Source organism: Paramormyrops kingsleyae, chromosome 7 (assembly GCF_048594095.1).
Source record: "Paramormyrops kingsleyae isolate MSU_618 chromosome 7, PKINGS_0.4, whole genome shotgun sequence".
Lineage (NCBI taxonomy): Eukaryota > Metazoa > Chordata > Actinopteri > Osteoglossiformes > Mormyridae > Paramormyrops > Paramormyrops kingsleyae.
Genome location: NC_132803.1, coordinates 20,654,374 through 20,677,798, shown reverse-complemented (window position 1 = coordinate 20,677,798; position 23,425 = coordinate 20,654,374). Strand labels below are relative to the sequence as shown.

Here is a 23,425-nt window from a genome sequence, read left to right as displayed (position 1 = left end):
GGTGTACGTAGTGCCTCCTCGTCCTGAGCTCTCCAGTCCGGTCATTGTATTGTTACGCTGTAATGTTCTGCTGCTAACTGCATGTGCCCCCCAGTTTACCCTGTGCCCTGTGTTTCCCCCCTGCTATATCCGCCTTGTTTTAACCCCTTGCAGTCCATTCCCTTTTGCCTTTTATGTTGTGCTTTTGTTTTAATAAAGCCCTTTTACTTTGCCCCGACGCCTGCCTTCACCTCCATCCTTACCGCACCATGACAACATGTGGGAGTTGGTGTTGCTTCTATGGTGCTTATTTTATTTTTTTTATAAGGTTGCATGAATATCATTTCTGCTATATTTACGGTGACCTATGCACCTTTATTTGCGGTGACTCACGGAGAGACTACGCACATGTCAAAATTCCCATGGTGTGTATTATTATAGGTACAAAGTTCTCAAAATATATACCAATGTTGTTATAATAATAAATATTAGGGTTACACTAATACCATTTTTTCATACCAAGTACATATACGAGTGCATATATTTGTGTATTTGCCGATGCTGAGTACTGATATGAGTACTTTAGGCACTGAAATAACAATGACCTAACCTAGCATAACCAGACCAATGCTCAAATGAAAAATTGTAAATGAACTAATGGGGTCCAGACAAATTTTCATATAAATAATTCTTTCTATGAATAAAAATAAAATGCATAACATGAGGCCATTTCCAACCAAATATAAATAAATATTCCAACCAATATTTCAGAATGCCCCAGGTCTGAAGCATATCCACAAATGCGCCTGCTATAGCTTGGCTGATGTGCGAGCACCGAAACGGCTTTGCTTGCAATGTGACTTTCTAATCTATCCACTGTGCAGTTAAACTGAGGAGAGAGATCTGCTACTCCATATAACACTTGTAAAGCTGAGGGCTGTAACGTTACGCAGCATGCCACTAATGTTCTTTTTCACAACATCGAACACCTTTGGTAAAATCATTTTAAGTACTGTTTTGGCTTACACATGCTCTGAGTTTCTGCGACGTTTTAGCAAGCTCCAAAAATATGTTTACGGCCAACTCGCAAATGACATAAACCGCGAATGCGTGAATGTGAAGGGGGTATATTACTGTTCGTACAAAATATTTTAATATGAATATTAGCTTTAATAATCTTACAACCTTACTCTCATCATTATTAGTTAAGTTCTCCCCAAGCGAGCTCGATGGGCCGAATGGCCTCCTCTTGTTTGTATAGTTCTTATGTTCTTATGTTCTTACTTGTGTCTGTCGCCGGACCTCTCTGGCTCACCCTCTCTCCATCAGATGCAACCAAGTGGAATTTAAAGTCGCACACTTGCAATAAAAGGTTGCATTTGCGACCATTTTGGTTGCAGTCTGGAGCCCTGCACATCATCAACAACTGACAATGGCTGGTCATTGAAAGCAATGTACTAAGAGCCTCAGTTATGTTTACTGTTTGTGGGTTGTCTCTATACATTTTCTCTCGCTCCTCTAAAATTTGTCACGGTCTTTCTCTGCTAGCATTAGAAAACTCCCATGTACTCTCTTCTATGATGCATCTTTAGATGTTTGATCAACTTGCTTGTGTTAAATGACATGCTGTCCCTTCCTCCTCTTGACATTTCAGCAGAACAGAGCTCTGCTACTTTACTTCGTTGCACAAGAAAAATTAACATTCTGTGTCCTTTTGCGCTAGGCACTGAAATTCCATCTGCATTCACTGGGGGTTACATGCATAACATATTAAAGGGGCAAAAATCTAAAACAGCTGTGCTGCTTCTCCCCCTTTCACACGTGCTGTACACATACCACAGCAGTAAATACGAGGGCCACGAATGTCTTCTTCTCACATGAATATGTATCCAGACACATGCTCTACTGTAAAACCCAACATGATTCGAAGCATTGGATATGATTTAACTGGCATTCCATCCAGGGTGCACAGTAGCCTTGTGCCCTATGCTCTCTGGGACAGGTTCCAGTCCCCCAGTGACCCTAATCATGATAAACAGAAGATGGATGGATGGATACAATTTATATCAAATGAACATGAATTGAGGTGTCCTACTTTTGAATAGACACTCCTCACTTAACGACCTAACTGTTTAATGACCACATGGGCTTACAACATACTCTACAACCGGTATTGTACGCTGTAGAAGAACTTTGGTCATGGATTCAGCAGTACAGCATATCAGCATCAAGCATCTCATCTCACATCACCCTTTCTCAGTCTCAGCCTTGTTCCAGCAGTTTCATTGCTATCTACCCATTTAGGTTGTTCTGCTGGGAGTTGCTGAGTTTTGGAGATTTGAGGCATGTCGGGCTTCTCTCGAATATAATGGGAGAAAATGGCATCCTTTCTGTAGTGATTATAACGCCAGAAAAATACATGTTAAAAATGCAACAGCAATGTCTCTTACCAGAAATCATGACATAGTTAGTCGAGATAATCCACAGATTTTGTAGTGATCAGTTTAATATACAAACTATTTTCTTCTACCGAACTCCACACACCAGTCATATCACTGTGCAGAAGATATAGCCGGGGGGCTTGTATCTTTAAAATAATAACAAACATGGTTGATAAAAACCCAGTACCAGTACAGTATGCTTGAAATATCGGTAAGGGGTGGCATCTCACTTATTGACCAAATTGCTTAACAACCTAGTAATAGGAATGGAAGTCGGTTGTTAAGTGAGGAGTGTATTCAAAATGCTTCTTTCTTTAGAAAAAAAAGTCATTGTATTCAATTTATCCTTCCAATATTATCTGAGCCTCTAGGTAACTGAAGCTGATCAACCATCCATTTTCTGTAACTGCTTAACCTATTCAAGGTCACAAGGGGTTTGGAGCCTTTGGGTGCAAGGCAGGGAACAACCCAGGATGGGGTACCAATCCATCACAGGGCACAAGGCAGGGAACAACCCAGGATGGGGTACCAAACCATCACAGGGCACAAGGCAGGGAACAACCCAGGATGGGGTACCAAACCATCACAGGGCACAAGGCAGGGAACAACCCAGGATGGGGCGCCAACCCATCACAGGGCACAAGGCAGGGAACAACCCAGGATGGGGTACCAAACCATCACAGGGCAAAAGGCAGGGAACAACCCAGGATGGGGTACCAAACCATCACAGGGCACACCTACAAACTCCAATTAACCGCAGCATGTGTTTTTGGGCGTGGGAGAGAAACTGGAATACCCAAAGAAAACCCCAGGGCAAGACAGGGAGAACATGCCAACTCCACACACACAGAGCTATGGCAGGGACTTGAACCTTGATCCCAGAGGTGTGAGGGAACAGTGCTAACCAGTGTTCCACCATGCCACCCCAAAGCTGATAGTGAGGTGGAAAAACATCACAGTACATGCAGTAATAGTGTCTGTATGTTTGTGTCAGCTTTGTGACAGCTTTATCGGTTTCTGGCAAATTTTCTTCTAAATTGGAGCTGGATTTGTTTCGAAAGGTGAATCCAAATTGTTATACCTCTAGCAAATGCAAACAGAAAATTATTATCAGTACAGTTTATGCTCGTTTAGCGTCACCGTGAGGCTTCAGTAAATATAGCCATAGAAAACAAAGCCTGCAAAGTAAGACAAAGGCTCGTCTGACAAGTTTGGCAAGAACTGAATCCAACAGTTAAGATGTTCTGACCAAGTTTCCAAAATAATAATAGTAATAAATAACGATAATAATTGATACTTTGTTGATCCCCATGGGGAAATTCTCTTTAAAATGAGAAATTGTCATACACACACCGACTGAATATGCAAAAATGCTCCATGTGTGTCTCTCCTATGAATATTCACGTGCATATTCATCCAGAGGACACGGCTGCTTTCTAACCGAGGAGAGGTCAACGGTCATCAGGACACACAGCACTGATTCTTCACACCATTTGCAGTTTTGTTAGCCTGCATTACTTCCATAGATCTATAATGCTGGATGTGTTCCAACCATTCTACTTCCTTCTAGGAACGCATGACAATTTAGTGTAGTAATATTTCATACATGCCATGTAAAAAGAAAAAAAAGGCCATGATGCATTATTGTTGAGCAGAAGTGGCGAACATCTGTGGTACTACATATCAGTATATGCACACAGACACATACACACATTTAGAGCTCTGATCAGACCACTACTGTATCTGTGGCATTTCATATAACCCCTAGTTAGGGTTCCCAGCTGAAATACCACTACAAAATGTTTGTGGGTACAAGGGATAGGTGCTACTAATCAGCAAGAAAAGCCGCAGCAACAAGCTCTCCCTACCAGGGAGGCCACCACCCCCTTCCTACACCAGCACATTAACCAACAGTCCCTCATTACCCATAGACAGGCTATACCCTCTCCAATAAGGTACATGTGTATGTGAAATTGCAAGAGGTTAGAAGCTGAAAGACCTCAATATTTAAGAAGCTTTGGTTTCAATACACAGTGGCTAACTCAATGCATATGGCTTTATGTGAATTCAAATATCTCTCCTTTCAACAAGCCCAGTAGTCAGAGTGACTCTCTATTTGTGAACAAAGGGCACCGGGGTGGCGGGCCAAGGTTTCCATTCGCTCAGTGCGTGACTCTGTATGACAGTGGCTCCATAGACTGTGTCTCCAGAGGCTCCACAGCCAGCTGCTCCCACACACACAAAGGCAGTGAGTGTACATGTTGGGGGTGGGGGGCTGGGGAATGCAGATTAAGCCCCATTTGCTGAGCGCCACACGCTGGAGTCCAATTCAGATGCCACAGGTCCCCACATAACATCTTTATATAGTGGTTTCATTTAGCTTGTATATGTAGTAATGTCTGTCTATGTTCAAGTACCAACCAGCTCTGACCAGATACACTCATATCAACAAAAACTGAGATAAACATATGAATAGAGGAGACCAACTTTACTCAACCACATGTGGAAATTGTCTTTTGACTATCTCTCTCATCATGAGGCATATAGTGAGCATCAATAATCTGAGATTGCTAGTGAAAATGCTCCTATTTTCTTAATACAACTTAATACAAAAAGTTACACAGCCTTGCGATTTGAGTGAAAAGTTTAATTTTTGAGAAAAAACAGTTATAGTACCGTGAAAAAGTCTTAGGCAGTCAAAGAAAAAATTTATGGCTATTAATCTTGGTAGCATGTGTATATTTGCTCAGAAAACAAAACAATTTAACATCATAACATATCCAAATTAATGGTAACACAATAAAAATTAATAAGAATTTTGTCTGCTCTACAAAAGTTACTGATATTTTGTGAATGATATACTGGATAAACTCCCAAACCTCTCCTTAGGGGCACCTCAGTGTTCGCAAAATTTCTCCACCAGCTCAATTAATTTATTACCTTGACTTATTAAATAACGCAATGGGATATTGATTAGCCAAACAATGCGGGGTAGTGGTTGAGTCCAAAAATACATGGGTGTATTGAAAGGCTCCTTCAAATACTGTGGTAGTTTGAGGAGATGTTTTGAAATGACTAAGCTGACAGACAGACATAATGTCCCAACAGCTCATCCAGGCTTGAAATTGTTCAAGTATATTTATATGTTAATAATAATGTCTTCGCCAACACGAAGATCATACATACATCCATCTGTCCATCCATCCATTTTTTAAAAACGCTTGTCCTATTTAGGGTCGCGGCGGGTCCGGAGCATGACATGAAGATCATCTAAACATAATTTTCTGTAACTGCCTAAGACTTTTGCACAGTACTGTACATTTCATAATTTCTTAGTATTTGATATGACTTGTGATGTCACTGAATGCTTGGTTCTCACTGTCATCAGGTGCCCCCATAAATGTTCCACATCTTTGAGGTTAGGTGACTCTGGAGGAGAGTCCATATGAGTCAGTACTCCTTGCTCTTCTTAGTTCTTGTGAAGCTTCAATGTATGTTTGGGGTTATTCTCCTCCAGTACAAACCATTCTTCACAGAGGGTACAGCATGTCTCTGAAATGTGGTACTTTTCTTTTTTTCATGGTGTAGTCAATTCAGTGCGTGTTTTCAGAGTAGGCAACACGCCCCCACACTTAAATATTTCCACCACCATGTCTCACTGTTGTTTTGATATACTGTGGTATCAATCTCCCTTCTATTCATCTCCTTACATAAACTGTTCTGTTACTGCCAGAAATTTCAAACTTGGATTCAACCTTAAACAGGACTTTTTTCTAGTGATCCACTGTGAAACGCTGGTATTCCTTTCCCCATGCCAAAACTTAAATGGAAAAAAATTTTGGACTCCACTGTTTATACAGGTGAGAACAAATCTGGAGGTTACAGTCCAGGGCCGGCTAACACCCGGCACCCCTCCAGCTATTGGGGTTAAGGGCCTTGCGCAGGGGTGCGACGGTGACATCACTCAGCCAGCCATGGGATTTGAACCAGTGACCTTCCAATCACAGAGTCCTAACCTACAGCACCACACACCACCCCAACTATATACTGACCCGATACCAACCTTCTAATCTGGAGTCACATATGCTACCATTGTGCCATGAGACCTGCATATCTGTTACTTAGGTGGAATATGAGAACAGCAGTGTTAATTTTATTAATGAAAACAATGACAAAAAAATGTTCATCAATGACCTTTTTTCCATGACTAAGATGGGACATTGACGAGCTAAAAATAGATCTTTGATGATAAAGCTGTGACGAAATGTATAACATTGGTTAACGAGACGAGACTAAAATGTTAACTCGTGGACATTCAAAATGCATCAAAATCAAAACTTGTCTGTCTACATATTTAAGCAATGCATCCCTGTCACTGGCTGGATTGGCAGAGGGACGTGTGCAGATCGTCAGAGGCATAAAGGTGCTGATACCCTACACCAGGGTTCTTCAACTCTGGACCTCGATTCCAAATCCAGGCCGTGTTTTCAGTTCCCCCAGGTAGTTGTTTAATAATTACTGATTCTGATTGGTCAGAGGCTTCACACCTGACTGACAGGTAAAGGAAGGCTGGAAAACCAGCAGTGCTCGGACCTCGAGGACCGTGAGTTGAATAACCCTGCTCTACACCAACAACCAGGCGAGTGGATGGATAACACGTCTTTGATGCAAACACGATCGCTTGAGAGAAAAAGAGAAGTACTCCTCCTACCCATAATCAAGCAAGACTTTTAGACCACACCTCACACTCTTCTGATCACCATTCAGGTTCCTGCTGAAACGAGATCTACCCCAAACCGGTCCAAGTCAACGATTATCATCACAAGAAGTAGCACAAACTGATGGAATTTTGAGCAACCTGCTTTCAGCCTGCCCTACTTTCATCACGCTGATGCACTAATTTCACTTGATTAATATTGGGTGGTATTAATGTCCCTTATCACTGGACCACTGACAAACTGCTGGCTCTGGGGAGCCAGTAGCACATATTCACGCCCTTCCAAAGACACAGATGCTGTCCAAAGTGCCACATGACAAACACAGTGGGACATGGTAGAATCTGAAGATAGTTAAATTAATAATGTAATGTTTAAAATAGTTCTTTGTAGTTGCCTACTTTTCATGTCATTTCTGAAGTTCAAAAGAAAAGAAAATCAGTTAATATGTAGCTTGTCAACAGGTACACAAGGTACTATAATAAAATGTTTATGGATAACTAATAAAACTCGATGCATCACAGTTTTAAAGAAACTGCAACAAATATTAATATCATTAATTATCCAATGCAGGTGGAAAAATATTTCACCAAAGAAAAACTGAAAATAGCTGTCACTTTGACTGTTTGTTAGCTATGATTATAATTCACTATGTATGCAACAACTCAATGTGCAAATGTCTTAAGAAGTTAAACATAGCTATGGAGTATTACTGAAGATGAGCTATGGAATTCAAATGTTCTAAAGAGTTTCCCATAACAAGCCTCCTGTGATACAAATACATATGTTGTTTATGGGTCTTTGATGCCAGACAAAGTTTGGGACTGCTAATCTGAAGCTGGTTTCCTAGTAAAATAATATAATGTATATCTTTTGCTTATATAATGCATTTTAACCTTTAGTAGCTTGCTAACCTCCCCATTTTAAAATGCAAGCCTAGAAGGCAAGGTAGTGTGAGCATCAGCTACAGTATAGTGATCTGTGGGCATTGAATTTTTCCATGTCCTTCTGTTTGCCTGCGTGTTTGTGTCTGTCACTGTCCCTGTGTGGGAGTTTGTATGTGTTGTAATCATATTAATATGCAAAGCTCATATTAAATGGCACTGATGTGATTTCTATAACAACGAAAAGAGTACATTTGGCTAATAATCCTTATTGCACTGCATTGCAGGCAATCTTCAAAATTAAAAACACGAGTCATCTCTGTTTCCTGCAATCATTTAATACATTAGCTTTATTTCTCTGCCTTTAAGGTATCAAATATCATTCTTCCCTTATGGGCAAAATATTTTAACATTCAGGACAACTGGTACACAATTGTACACAAATATAATTGCTCTGACTCTGACTGAATATTAAAAATCTTTGAAAAAATTAAACAATACAGAGAACAAGGGAGCAAATGAAACATATAAACTGCAGTCACGATTAACATTTTATGAAACAAATGAAAAACATTTAATTAATATGACAAATCAGCAAATGTATGAATGTATGTTGCTTTTCGGTAGAATGCTAATTTAATGTTCACTTCCCTGAAAAATTACAATAGCTTGGTTACTACTATATTATCCATATTAACTCCTTAGAACCTCCACTATTCACTTTTATTCACATGCTTTTGTTCAGCTGCTGCCTGAATTAATGATGTGCCAGTACCAGTGCAGTGCAGTGATTCTACAAAGTACCAAATTATGTTCTGGACGTAAGATTAGGAAAGCAGCCGGATCGGGTCCCCGAGGTGCCCACTCTCCCACTCATACCGCCCCAACATGAAGGCCAGCTTGTGGGCGCAGCTTTATCTCCTCACCCACAGGCAGAATGCATGGACACTCTGTTGTGTATTTTGAATAGCGCAGAAGGGTTTTAGTAATATTATTGGGTTCTTGAGGATTTTATTTGTTAGTCTGCACACAATTGTAGGGAGGTTGCAGGGGCTGCTGTACCACTTTGAGAAAACAAGGTCTGACTTTTTGCACTAAATATGCAAAAAGTATCTCCCACGAAAGACCTGGGCCGGTATGCATAAAACTTCCTAAGAATGGTCTTAAGAATGGTCTTACACTTTGACTTAAGAGTTAAAAAAAATCTTAGCAAAAAGTAGGATCTTAGAGCCTTGTATAAAGCTGCTAAAAGTAACTTTCAGCAAAGTCTAAGCCCCAATTCCTAAGTGCTGACGGAGCCAGCATTTAAGTGTCGTGAAATGAGGACTACAAATAAAATCCCGCCCCAAATACTGAGTTCAACCAATAGAGGACCTGCACGGTGAATATATTAGTGACATTAAACCGTTAATGTACAGCTTTATACAACATACCTTTCTGTTATCATACCTTTAATTGGTTGTACGAAAATCTACCTAGCACATCACCAATCAATTTCCACTAATAGATGCACATGTAGTATAAATTATGGGTCAAACGCAAAACTCATAGCAAGACATTGGATCCTAAAAGAAAACCAAACTGGACGACAAACAAAACGGTTCTTTTGGCACAGTTGGTGCTTAAATGGAAGGAGGTAGTGCGACGAAAGTTTGGCCCAGCTGTTACAAGCACGGACAAAAAAAGCTTAGGAGGCTCGGACAAGGTGTTCAGCAGAGGAATGTGAAAAAAGGTGGTATAATGTTCTATCGACCTCGCGAAAGGAAATCACAGTTTATAAAGCAAGCATGCAAGCTACAGGTTTGTGTCATTACTTATATTGCTCTTATGACCCTCGCTATAATATTTGATGATGACGATGATGATAATAATAATAATTATTATTATTATATTTTTCCAGTTGCCAAAAACGTAGCATCATTATCACCTTCAGTTCAACTGTAAGTGCATCTTTAGGTGACGTAGGAGATTTTATCCGGTTCCTAATTAGGTCGGTAACAAAAATAATGCCTTCACGATCAACCCTGTATCTTTTTATCAACTCGTTATCATCGTAAATTCGCAGTACGTTAGGGTGACCAGACAATCCATGTCAGGGAGGACACTTTGAGCTACTTCGGGTTTTACAAACTACTTTCTAATTGAAAGGCTCCTGTGCTCGACTAAATAGTTTAGCTCTTCTTGTGCTTTGACTGGTTTGTTTCCTTGACTGAAAGACTCATCCAGCTGTTTCACATTAGCATTAGTGACACATGCATGATTATAGGAGACTGACCAATCAGCACACAGCAAGAGCTGAGTGCTCAAGTGAAATCCAGGTCCTTTTAATTGAAATGGTAATTTACAATTCCTGTCCTAGCTCAGAGTGTCCTCCCTGACATGGATTATCTGGTCACACTACAGTACGTCCTTTCTTTGACGGAAAGTGCGCGGCCTCCGTCTGGGTGCGCGTAGTGCAGCTGCCATCATTCAACTCCTAACTGGCTTAGGAGTCCTCTCCAGCTCTCTTAAATAATTTTTCTGAGAAGTTTTATGCATACCAGCCCAGCACTGTACAGGAAAAAAACATAATAATCTAGGTCCAAATAACAGTTATTATATCATTCATAGCTGCCAAAGGACTGCAATTTTAATAGCTTTCCTTTAGTTAGACACACCTAATTATTGTAAGGTCATCAATAAAAAAAGAATAAATGGTTACTACTGAGAAAGGTAGAGACCTGAAGTTAACAAAGTTAACGTTAGAAGTCTAGCTAGCCTATCTTGCTCGTTTTACAAACAGGGCCACTTAAGACCACCTGATTCTTTTTATTAAAAGGAGACTACTCCTTGTTAATTAAGCATTTTTTTAAAAACCCAAGGATTAACCATGTAAATTCACTTTATTTACCATATGAGATCATAAACTGAAAACAAAATGTTACTAGGGGCATTGTATTGTGGGTGTTCAGATGTTCTCTAAGATTTCTGTTGTTGCTATGGATATAGAATGCTAGAACAATATGTGCTGTAAAGCATTTTCATAGTATATTAAATTGATAAAACTGATAAAAGAACAATAATCAGCGCTCCTATGGAAGAATAATAAGAAGAATAGAAATTTTCACAAAAATTCATTAAAAACCTTCTTAAGTATTTCTCGGGTGTCTCGGGTGTGATCATTGAGATCACTAGTTCTAATAAAACATAATAAACCAACTTCAGACAACAGTGCAAACAAACAAACAAACAAACTTGGTGAGTGCAAATTAGAAGTCCCATAAGTGACAGACAAAGAACATCAACCGAAGCACACAATAAGTACCACAGATCTGGAGCAGTGTAAACTTAGATATGTGAGACACAGCAAAACAAAAGAAAATACAGTAAGCCAAGAGAGCACAGCAATGCAAGATACAAACTGCCTGAAAACTCAGAACAGATACCTCGATATACAACAAAAAAAACCCTACACAACAAATAACAGGTAAAGATATACTGTATGTTCAACTAAACAGGCAAAAGCAATTCATGGTTATGTGAGGAAATGAGTTTCAACTTCTGCAGAGTGCAATTTACAATCACGGGATTCCAGAGAAACCTGTTAAAATATCCAGTGACAAGTGATATTGATAAATATTTTGGTTTCTAACTTTTCACACAATAAATATCAGAGAGGCTGATGCAGAGAAACATAGAAACCTCAAAGAAATGTGGTGTTTCTTAAATTATTGTAGTTATAATGCAAATGCAAAAGTTTGGTTTGAGCATTGGTGGGGACCAAATCAGCCCCAAAACCCCTACGCCCTAAACACACAAGATTCTCCCACAAAATTGGTAGGGACCTGCCCCTCCCGTCCATACCCCAGTCCAGGGCCTTGTTATAATGTCTCTGTTCTTTCAGCAGCTTTGGATGTCTTGGGTGTTTGATTTCATTCTAACAGGTAATGGAAAAAGTCATGCAAGTGCTTTGGGAGCCAAACAACTCGCACAACTATATTCGAGATGAATGTGAAAGGTTTTGTGTGGCAGCAAGCTAGACGCGATCACCATTGCCTGCATCTGCAGCTGAATTTAAAGCTGTGTAAGGTATGATCCAATTTATTGTATAATGCAAATCCACTGTAATGGAACCCTAATGTTATGCAATGGGAGATGAAATGCATTCCAGAATGGAGTCCAGTCATATTCAGGAACAGGTGACAGGAATGTGGATTGACTCACACACAGGGTGCTAATGGAAAACTGATGACCAACAACAGCCTAAGCAATAAGATTTCCTTGTTCAATCAAAAGATTGAACAGCCATCCACCCATGGATCCATCAAGCTGCTTATTCAGGTGCGGTACATTAATGTCCGTGTAACCATACAGTACAGCTGCAGAAATGTGTGCTAAAGGCCACAAAGCCAGTAGGGTTTTGAGACATTTCAGTTAAAGGTTGATTTATATCTAAAATGCCAGATGACGCTGTCTAGATACAGAAATACTCTAATTGAAATCACTAAAGGTAATGAATGAATAGGGGGCACACACGAAAAACCAGCAGGCTGCTGCAATCTTCCTCAAACCAGGGTTCCTCATCCCAGTGATCCTTTGCTAAAAACCTTTTTTCTAGCCTCACAGATGTAACTCAAAAACAGATACAAACATACCGTGAGTATATTGGGATGCAGACTGAGCAAAAGTCAAACTGTCTAAATGTTCCAGTAATGAAACAAGACATAAGAACATCCTACGGGTGGAACATCGAAAAAACATCACACTTTCAAGTACAGCATGTAGATGAAGACAGAGACTGTACAACATATTCCACATAAACCATCATAACATCTTAATACTGTACAATTCTACAATAAAACTCAATATCTAACAGGAATGGATTAGTACATGTAAATGGTTCATTTTAAAACTTTAATGACTGCTGATTTAAAACCAATACAAGGTACTGCTGCAAACTGACCAGTATTTTTCCTATTCCAACCACAGCAGTATATTGATGCATAATGTAGAGGTTACAGTCCACTCAACCATAATTGTTGTGCTTGTTTTTATGTAATATTGTGATGTGGATTCTTGCTCAGATATGTTAAATATAATTTAGGATTTGTATCAGTATTTGAACCTTTCTAAACATTTTGTTAACACTTTACTTGATGGGGCTCAAATAATTTAGCATTGTACTATTACATTTGTATTAATTAGCCACAAACTAAGTACAATGCAATGCCCCTAAATTACATACCGATCTTATGTTGATTCATCATTATTGAATCGTGACCCATCTTTTATCTCAAGCAGTTATTATATTTATTATTATATCTGTTAATTCTATAAACCTTTGTGAACTACTGAAGGAACTACTAAGGAACTACTCAAGGAACAAGTAATGAATAACAGAAGTTAAATACTGATCTCGTGTTTGTTCATCATTAATGAATCGTGACGCATCTTTTATCTAGTACCGAATATGTGTTCATAATTTGTACTTCAGTAGTAACTGAAATATTACTAAGTATTTGTGTCTCGTCAAGTACCCTGAAGTGTTACCGACATTTCTAATCGGTTTACATGAACCTATTTTTTAATAAAGCATTTATTTTTTACCGCTTCGAGGTGCATCGTCTGACCTTGTGTAGCGTAGCTGCACCTGACAGTGAACCATATCGCTTCACCGCGTTCTGTTTTACCAATCCAAGTAATCCGTGTCCATTCATCGCTAGCTGCTGATCAAGCGCTGTCAGATGCCATGAAGAGATCATACAAATGCAGTCCACTTACTGTGATATTCTTTGAGTTGATCATGTTTCCACCGACATCAAACTCTCCCAATAAGAAAGCAGAAAGACATGTAATTTTAAACGCAGGATCTCTTATAGCGTATCGGCGCGATCCAAAGTGTGCGGTTTTAACATAAATAGCAAGTGGTGCTTTACCGACCAGAGAAGTGATACGTCCGGAATCTCGGTGGACCACAAGCTTTTGATCATCATCATCATCCTCCTCTCATCGGACTCGCCGTCCTGAATTTTTTTAATGATGTGGACAAGACACATGGACTGCAGAAGAGCACAAGTGAGAGAGTAGGCGGCTTTTTTTAGCAATGATGTTATGGGGGGGTTACCCGTTTTAGTGTTATAGATTTTCAATAGAATTGCGTCTTTCGTCGAAACATTAATTATACATTACAGTAAAAGGTAGGCTATATATGCAGTGTACGAAAGCAGTGCGCATTTGTGCCACCCTTTGATCAGTATATCCCACGATTAAAATTCAATTTTTTTGCAGGTATTAGTATTGCATCATCGCGAAGTTTAAATTGATAAGACTGTTCTTTCAAATGCCTTTATTCCATATTTCTTAGTTTTACTTAACCAATTTTGCATGCATTTATGCATCTTAATGTTCCGTGTGTGTGTTTGTGCGCGCGCGCGCGTGTGTGTGCGTGTGTCATAACAGAATAAAAAAGTAGTAGAGATTATGGACCCTTGCTATAAAAGCTTTGCCATTCCTAACAGCAGCGCCGGTCAAGGCACTTATCCATCTATTTATGTGAGAAAATGCAGCTTATACAGCAATTATTTATTCAAATTCATGTATCAAGTGTCCTTTGTTTTCAACTCACTCTCCAAATGGAGCTGGTGAACAGGTGACTGGTTACGTTGAGACTATCCAAACAGCGACTCATTACTCAATTGCAATATTGGCGGAGTTAATCTGTCACTGAAAAAAGACAGATCTAATTCACCATCTAATGCCTTGCAAATATATTCAAACTCCTACAAAACATCAAAGAAATTGATGACATGATAAAATAGAAATTTTTCAAATTAACATCATATTTTCAAAAAGCATTCAAACATTGTGCTTTTATAAACACATTCTTAAATAATTTTTGGAGTATTAATAACTCAACAAGATAGATTGGTTAAGTCTGGTTGGGAAACAACTATTTTTATACAGATGAAATATACAGATCTGAAGAATGGTGTTAAATATTGGCATTCCATGCATGGTGTTCTATAATATCAAGACAAGCAATTGCACCACCTATACAGTACCTAGATATGGTAGTACATATATCCAAATTAAGAAACCCGACAAGAAAACACTGGTGATTGATTCCTGTCTGAAACCAAAGACAATATATAAGCTGACACGAGAGTGTGTGCCAGTGATCTGTTTGGCAGAATTTAGCAGAAAGACAGTTTACAGTTAAGACAAGAAAGCACCTGCATGGTCCTGCAACAATGCTGAAAGAGGTGATATAGTTCATGGAGATGAAACCTTGAACTTGCTTTTCTAAAGACTCAATGTTACATTTACCATAAACCCTGCACAATGCCCTAGACACCTCAACCTGAGGTGACACTAGTGGAATGATTTATAATGCTGGTGGAAAAAATGGATATATAGAAATCATAAAGGATAAAAATTGGTGTCTGTTCAATTTTCAGCCAGCCAATGACCCAAAACTCATTGAAGTGTAAAAAAAAAAAAAGTTGGAATCTTGGCTTCAGTCATATAAAAGAAGGTGTTTTTCTTATAAATGATCCAGAATCAAATTTATTGGTATTCAGTAAATATGCTGCGAAAAATAGGACACAACTCAAGCTCCTCTGCCACAATTTAATTTGGGTCAAAGATAACTGCAGTTATTTTTTAACCCCTATCATTTCTCCAAAAATAAATTTCGTAAATTACTTTCATCTTATTTTTACCATCTTAAAAGGTATAATGAGTAAAGTGTTGTTTCATAGAAAATGATGCTGCTACGTTTCATTATTCATTTGTATGCTAATAGTTATGTAATACCTAAAGTATGGTGATCTCAACAGTCTTCTTTTACAACAGAAAAACACGGATGTACTGGAGTTATGCAATCATTTTACAAATGCAAGTGAATTTTAATCTTCCGTCTTTTAAAGTAAGATCCTACCCCTGTAATATCAAGAAATCAAACAATGCCTCATTGAGCAAGCCAATGGTTTTTTTTCTGAGGCCTGCTGAAAACATTCCTAGACTGTCTTTCCTGAGGAGACATGGGTATTCTATGTCTTTCACTTCCCTCACACCTTAAACCGATGTTATAAACACTGTAATCCAGTGCTTTCCTGATTTGTATGGCGCTATGTTTAATTAGTGTAATGACTATTGTTAGCCAAGGGGCTGAGGTGCCATAAAAGGATCTATAGATGAACTTTGAACTAAAGCAGATATCTAACTATAATATTCTGTGTCTGTGTCAGGAAACTAGAGCTGTCATGTTTAGTCAATTAAACCTGATTACTCAATTTTTAAAATGCATCGATTAAAAATTGTCTTTTCGATTACTTGACAACATGGTGGAAGGAAGATAGAGCGTAGCAGGTGAGGATCCAATGGAAGAGCGAAAGCATCAGTTTTGTGGGAGCACTTCCCATTAAAAGTGAAAGAAAATGCAGACATTCAGGGATTTTAAGATCTGAAGGATTCACCCAATAATGAGAGGATTGCCAAAGACAATTAAAAGCTACATGTGATTCAGCCTTACGGAGTAGCCTAGCCTTCAAATTGTTTTGCTGGATTTACTGTCTATGATTCCTGTATCTCAAATTGGCAGTAAAATTAAGGCTAGCCCCATTAGTCGCATCATTTTGCATTTTACAAAACAATCAGTGTTTTTACTTGGGTGTAAGGTATATTAACAGTTGCAAAGTATATTTGGCAAACCATTTTAGTATATTTTAGGCATGTTTTTATTTTATGTTTTTATTAGAACTTGGAAATTTATCATATTAATGCCTTGCTTTAAATTTGAAGTTATAACGCTTCATTATTTCTTTGAACTAAATTGATGAATGCAACACTTCTATTCCCAAATGGGAGAATATTATGAGCAAAGATTTTTAAGAGACCTACAATTAATTTAATAAAAAATGCCATATGGAGGCAAACATAGGATAAAAATATTGTAATGTGCAGTATTATTTTTTACTTAATGCTTATACCTTAAATGTAAGATTCATCATTAAGTTTTTCTGGTTGTCAGGTTTCTGGTTTTAGAGCCTTTATTTATTTATTGATTGATTGATTGATTGATTGATTGATTGATTGATTGATGCTTTATTGATCCGTGTGGGGAATTTCTCTTTACGTCTCCCCCAACTTGCTCTTTGTTGGTGAGAGCAAGCTGGCTGCAAAGGGCAGCTACCTGTTGTGGCAATTATAATTTGTTTCTCTTTCGGGCTATGGCAGTTAGAATGACACAGACTAACTTTAGCTAAAGTTATACAACTAATGCATTTACCCAGCAGATTGAATATTTAATAATATTCTAAAAGAAAACAGCATGAGGAAGAGGAAGAGAGACACATAGCACCACAGTGAAGTGGCAATAAATAAATGCATAAGCCTCCAGAAGTCCTCCCATATGCACAGGCCATGGAGTTCTTTGAAAAGCCCAGATAGATTGAAGTGCTCTGACAAACAGTGCCATCTTTGTACACACTAAAGAGTTTTATAGTTATTTTTTTACTTTGTATTCCCACGTGGTAAGACAGAGTGGAGGGTTCAGGGCAAATTAGCAGAAATATTCAATGAATCAAAATATTTTGTTAAAGGTTATCAATGTATTTGTTGTTTATTACACATAGTAGACCATTTTTTGCCAGCAGGTGTTGCAGGCCCTTTCCATCACAAGTATGCATGCCAGACCTGTGGGAAACACTGTAATACTGTGCACAACACGGTACATAATAAACAAATGTTTTTTTTATCGATTATAAACTCATTTGGCTTAATATCTGGTTACAAAGTAAATTATAGTAAATCAGAGGCTATGCCCCATGGGGACTCTCAGGTAACAGACCCTCCTGACAACTTCCCTTTTCGTTGGTTCACATCTGGATTTATGTATCTTGGCATTAAGGTGTCACCCACTTTGGGAGAATTATGGAAACTCAACTTTTCACCAATTATAACAGCTGTAAAGAAGGATCTGGAAAGATGGCATAAACTCCCACTTTAGTGGATGGGAAGGATGAGTCTTATAAAAATGAATGTGTTCCCTAGATTTCTTTACCCGATGCAAATCCACCCATCTATCCATCCATCATCACCTGCTTGTCCGGGATCCGGGTCACTCCCTGTAGGACATGCACGGAAAACCTCTCCAGGTAACCGCACAGGAGGCATCCACACAAGGTGTCCAAACCACCTCAACTGGCTCCTTTCGACCTGGAGGAGCAGCAGTTCTACTCAGAAACTCTCCTGGATATCCGAACTTCTCACCCTATCTCTAAGTGAGAGCCCAGACACCCTGCGGAGAAACCTCATTTCAGCCGCCTGTATCCGCAATGTCATTCTTTCGGTCACTAACCCACAGCTCATGACCATAGGTGAGGGTAGGAACGAAGATGGACCAATAGATCGAGAGCTTTGCTTTCAGGCTCAGTTCTTTTTTTGGCCACAACGAACTGGTTAAGCGCCTGCAAAACTGCAGACGCCGCTCCGATCCGTCTGTCCAGCTCTCGATCTCTTCTACCATCACTCGTGAACGAGACCCCAAGATACTTCTCCACTTGAGGCAGTACTTCCTCCCTGACCTGAGGAGGGCAATCCACCCGATTTCAGTTGAGAACCATTGTCTCGGACATGGAGGTGCTAATCCTCATCCCTGCCGCTTCACACTCGGCTGTGAACCACCCCAGACCTTACTGAAGGTCCCCAGCAGATAACGCCAACAGGACCACGTCATCTGCAAAGAACAGCGACGGAATCCTGAGGCCACCAAACTGGACACCCTCAACACGCCTAGAAATCCTGTCCATAGATATTATAAACAGGATCAGTGACAAAGGGCAGCCCTGGCAGAGCCCAACACACACTGGGAACATGTCTGACTTATCACCGGCAATGCGGACCAAGCTTCTGCTCCATATAAGGATTGATTCGCCCGCAGTAGCAGGCCCTGAACCCCAAACTCCCGGAGCACACCCCACAGAGCACCTCGGGGAACCCGGTCGTAAACCTTCTCCAAGTCCACAAAACACATGTACACTGGATAAGCAAACTCCCAGTACCCCGGAATAGACTTTCCCAGGAAGGCTGAGAAGTGTGATCCCCCTGTAGTTGGAACACACTCTCCTTTCTTAAATAAGGGGACCACCACCCCGGTCTGCCAATCCAGCGGCACTGTCCCTGAACTCCACGCACTGTTGAGAAGGCGTGTTAGCCATGACAGCCCCACAACATCCAGAGCTTTCAGGCACCCCGGATGAATCTTGTCCACCCCCGGGGCCCAGCCACTAAGGAGCTCTTTAACCACCCTGGCAAGTCCGCCCCAGCCCCCTCTGATGTCTCAGCGGTGTGCATAGATGTATCTGATGCAGGGTTGAGGAGGTCCTCAATGTATTCCTTCCACCTCTGGGTGATGTCCCCAGGTGAGGTCAACAGCATCCCATCCCCACTGTAAAGAGTAGGAACCAGGAGCTGCTTCCCCCTCCTGATATTCCGGACGGTTTGCTAGAACCTTTTTGAGGCCGACCAAAAGTCACTTTCCATGGCCTCACCAATCTCCTCCCATGCCCGGGTTTTTGCTTCCGCAACTGCCCAAGCTGCGTTCCGCCTGTCAGCAGCCTCCAAAAATCACCAAATTTCTCACACATATATCTGGTTATAAACACTTTCACCTGACAAAAAATCTAAACCGAAATACAAGGAATATGGACTTTATTTTACATTAAGCCTTTTCCTTATAATGGGCGTCAATGGAGGGGAAAACGCTTAACGTAGTATAAAGCCCTTATTCTTAGCATTTCGGTTTAGATTTCTTGTCAGGTGAAAGTGTTTATGACCAGATATATGTGTGAGAAATATAGTGATTTTTGGTGGCTGTCTTGGTACTTTAAGTTACATTAAGCCTTTTCCTTATAATGGGCGTCAATGGAGGGGAAAACGCTTAAGGTAAAATGAAGTATTTCGGTTTTGATTTTTTGTCAGGTGAAAGTCTTTATGACCAGATGTGTGTGTGCGAAATTTGGTGATTATTGGTCGCTATTTTGGTACATTAAACCACATTAAGCGTTTTAAAATGTCCCCACACCGATCGATAACATTTGCTACTTTTAGAACGGCCCATGCTCATTTGACATGGATGATCGACGATCCTGTGTCCGGGGCGCCGGGCCAGTTTTGATTAGGCCCTACGGGTGCTACGGTTGAAAATTGGGAAAAAATGAAATTCGACTTTTCGAAAATTCAAAATTCGTCATTTGAAAATTGAATTCGCCAGAGTGACGATTTCATGCCGTTTTTCTTCGTCACAATGGGTTCCGTTTTCGTCGATGACGAGAGTGACGAGCGGCAGCGGGAACCCTGATAATGCTTTTATATTGCATTCATAAAACGTTCAGTACACCTTCATAATGTATTCATTAAGTATTCAGAAATCATTCATAAACATCATGCATGTATACCTTTACATCCTAACATCCCTTAACAGCTGTAATATACATTAAAAACAAAGATTATATAACAACAAACATTACAATTGTATAATCATGTAATGTTTGTTATTAATGTATATTAAAGCTGTTGAGGGATGTTAGGATGTTAAAGTGTACTTGCATGTTCTATAAATGCATAATGAATGCATTATGAAGGTGCACTTAATATAAAGCATTAACAAATAAACTAAGGCTTGCATGTGCAGCTTTTTAGCGTGGTTTGCCCGTTTAAAAATCTTCGCTCTGGCGGTGGTAAATTGAGCTCACTGTGGTGCCAGTGGACATGCTGAAGCATGTTCGTTGTGCTATTTGTGTATGTTATCAGTCTTTTACAATGTTTGCACGCAGTTTTTGTCTTGTCTGTGCTTTTGTCGCCTTTTTCGCTTGTGATTACCGGAAAGCTAAAATGCTGCCCCACCACCGATTTAAGATCGGGGGGTGCGTCCTCAATTTCAAATTCGCTCGCCATCTCGCGTTCGGTCAAAACCAAAAACCAAAAGCGTACGTCGTCGACGTGAATACGCAGTGACATCTGACGTCGAACTGACGTCGTGAAATCAAATGTAATATTACACCAGTTTTTTTATTAAGTAAAGTACCGTGAAGTACTCCTAAAGTAGCGATTCATTTTCTACATAAGCCGGTTTAAATCGTCATACATTTACATCGATTTTTAACCGATTCACGATTCATTGTTACATGCCTACTAACAATCCAAGCCTGTAACTTGTCTTGCCCTCGTGTTAATCACTCCTAACTGTCGTTCATACCCTCCCTTGTTTGTTCCGTATTTATATGCTTCCCAGTCCAGTCATTGATGTTGTACATACGTGTTGCCTGTTTCCTGCCTCGTTCCAGTCCTCATGTTTTGATTCCTTGCAATCCAGTTTATTTCCAGCCCTTGTTCATTAAGTTCAATAAAAAACCCTTTTTGTTTCACCACCATGCCTGCTCCTGAATCCCTCATCCAGTACATGACATCATCATCCTGCATGGTCTGCATTAAGTATATATTACTTATGGGCAACATTACCTCTGATGACTTCACTGAACAGGTATCAATAACAGTCAGCTGCCCACATCTCTGTGAGATGAAAGACTGAAAACCTGCATGCCTGCACTCTGATGAGATCATAGTGCAACCTTTAGAATGGCAGGAATTAGAGATCTGTGCATGTTGGGTTCAGGAAGGATATGTTCCTTTTCCTCTGCATGCACACTGGCCTGAGCCCAGCAGCATTCTGCATGTACAACAGGAAAAAACCAAGTGCTAAAAAGTGGTGTGAAAGTTGGCCGTTAACAGCTTTTTGCTTCTGGTCCCCCACCTCTGACGTAACATTTATGGCATTTGATGCGATATTAAGGAAGCATCTGTTGTAGACTTTAGAATGGCATGTACCTTTAATATCCAGCTGTATAAATATCCAGCTGAATAAATAGTATAAGGTGTTACATAAGTTTGTATTCTTTATATGCTGTTTAAATTTAAAGCTATAGGAATCTTAACATATACCATATTGTAAGTAAACTATATACCATGAACTGTTTTTTATTATGCTGTAGAAATGTATTATTTTCAGTATTTGAAGCAAATGTAACGTCTTTTGTTTCTATGATCTCCATATTTCCAATTACACAAGGCCATTTCAGGAAAATTTTGATAGACAACCAAGACATAATCCCGGTCCCGCCTTTTAACATGCAGCATGGTATGACACACCAGGGAAGACGAAACCCAGCTCTCCCTTCGGTGCAGTAAGTACAGTAACACAGCTGAGCACTGGGGAGAATAACAGCACTGGCCAGTCTACCAGCAATGCTCTCCATGGAGCTGTAGATCTCACCATCGCAGGTGCCTCTACTCAGTTTTATTTTCATTACGACCCAGGACAAGGGTTGTGGAAAAAACATGGGGTAACTCGGTTATTACACTGGCCATCCTTTCCTTCAGTAAGTTCTGTTTGTTTCTTAATACGATAATGTCTGTCCTGTCATGAAACTTGTACAGTGAATACAGGAGGAGCGTCATCTTGTTTCACTGTGTGCTGTACATGGCTAAGCTGGCAATAAAACTTGACTTCAGAACATTTTACAGCAATTTGTGAGTCACGCAACACATGTTCTAGGACCACTGTTTTGTTCCAGCTACAGTGAAGTAAAACAGTTTCACACCCTAGAAACACAGGAAAACAAAGCAGCAAGTTCTGTCTAGTGACTTGAATTTCCATTAAAACATGTGCTAGCCAATGTCATCACTGATTACAATTAAATGCTGTAAAGCTGCTGTGAAAACAGACAGTATATTTCTCTAACAATAGACTGTTTATTGCAAAAAAAGAATTCCCTTTATAAATCTCTCTTTTACTTTTATCCCTTGCCTCCAATTCTCCTTGTTCAGGAGTCAGTGTAGCTTACTCAGACTGCCAAAAGGAAAGGCATTTCCAACTGGAATGCCAAGCTTTCCCACCCTGACGTGGGCTTCCTGGGGATACAGGCCAGCAATTATGAACACGTGTGCATCTTGAGTCAACAGAGCTGAAAAGTTCCCCGCCAAAGAGACTCTCCTGCCAAGTCAGGCTGGCTCAGCACATAGGAACTTCAGTGTTACTAGGTTGTACAGCACAGTGTGTTCTAGTGTTTGTGCAGTAATACAGTCATGAAAATGATGCCATTCATCTCCCTGCTTACATGCATGACATCTGAGGATTTGAGGGTAGTGGAGGTTTACAGGTATTCAGTGATTTTTTTTCTCCTTGCAAAATCTGACCTTTATTTTAGCAGCTTCATAACATCTGGAATCACTATCTTCTTTAACGAAATGTGTTTGTTTCAGAATCCCAAGGCATGAATGTAAGATGCTGAGATGTTTCATCAAACAAAGAATTCATTCTACTCAAGGGCTTTATCAGAAAAGGGGGCTGAACAAGCTACAAGAAATA

General features: G+C 39.8%; 1 protein-coding gene across 6 annotated transcripts in view; it reads right to left on the bottom strand.

Annotated features, from left to right (window-relative positions):
- The window catches only part of LOC111847071 (rhotekin), a 73,125-nt gene that overhangs the window by 34,593 nt on the left and 15,107 nt on the right, over window positions 1–23,425 (bottom strand). Inside the window, exons 1-2 of one of the 6 annotated variants that reach the window (XM_072714485.1) lie at window positions 13,939–14,064; window positions 13,780–13,823 (exon numbers count right to left, since the gene is read on the bottom strand). The exons of 3 other annotated variants lie outside the window; for them this stretch is intronic. In XM_072714485.1, coding sequence (XP_072570586.1) covers window positions 13,780–13,803 — 24 coding nt within the window. In that variant the 5' untranslated portion in view covers window positions 13,804–13,823; window positions 13,939–14,064. Of the gene's footprint in view, window positions 1–13,779; window positions 14,067–23,425 lie in introns of those variants that run through there. 2 more of the 6 variants (XM_023817946.2, XM_023817948.2) reach the window with 2 other exon arrangements.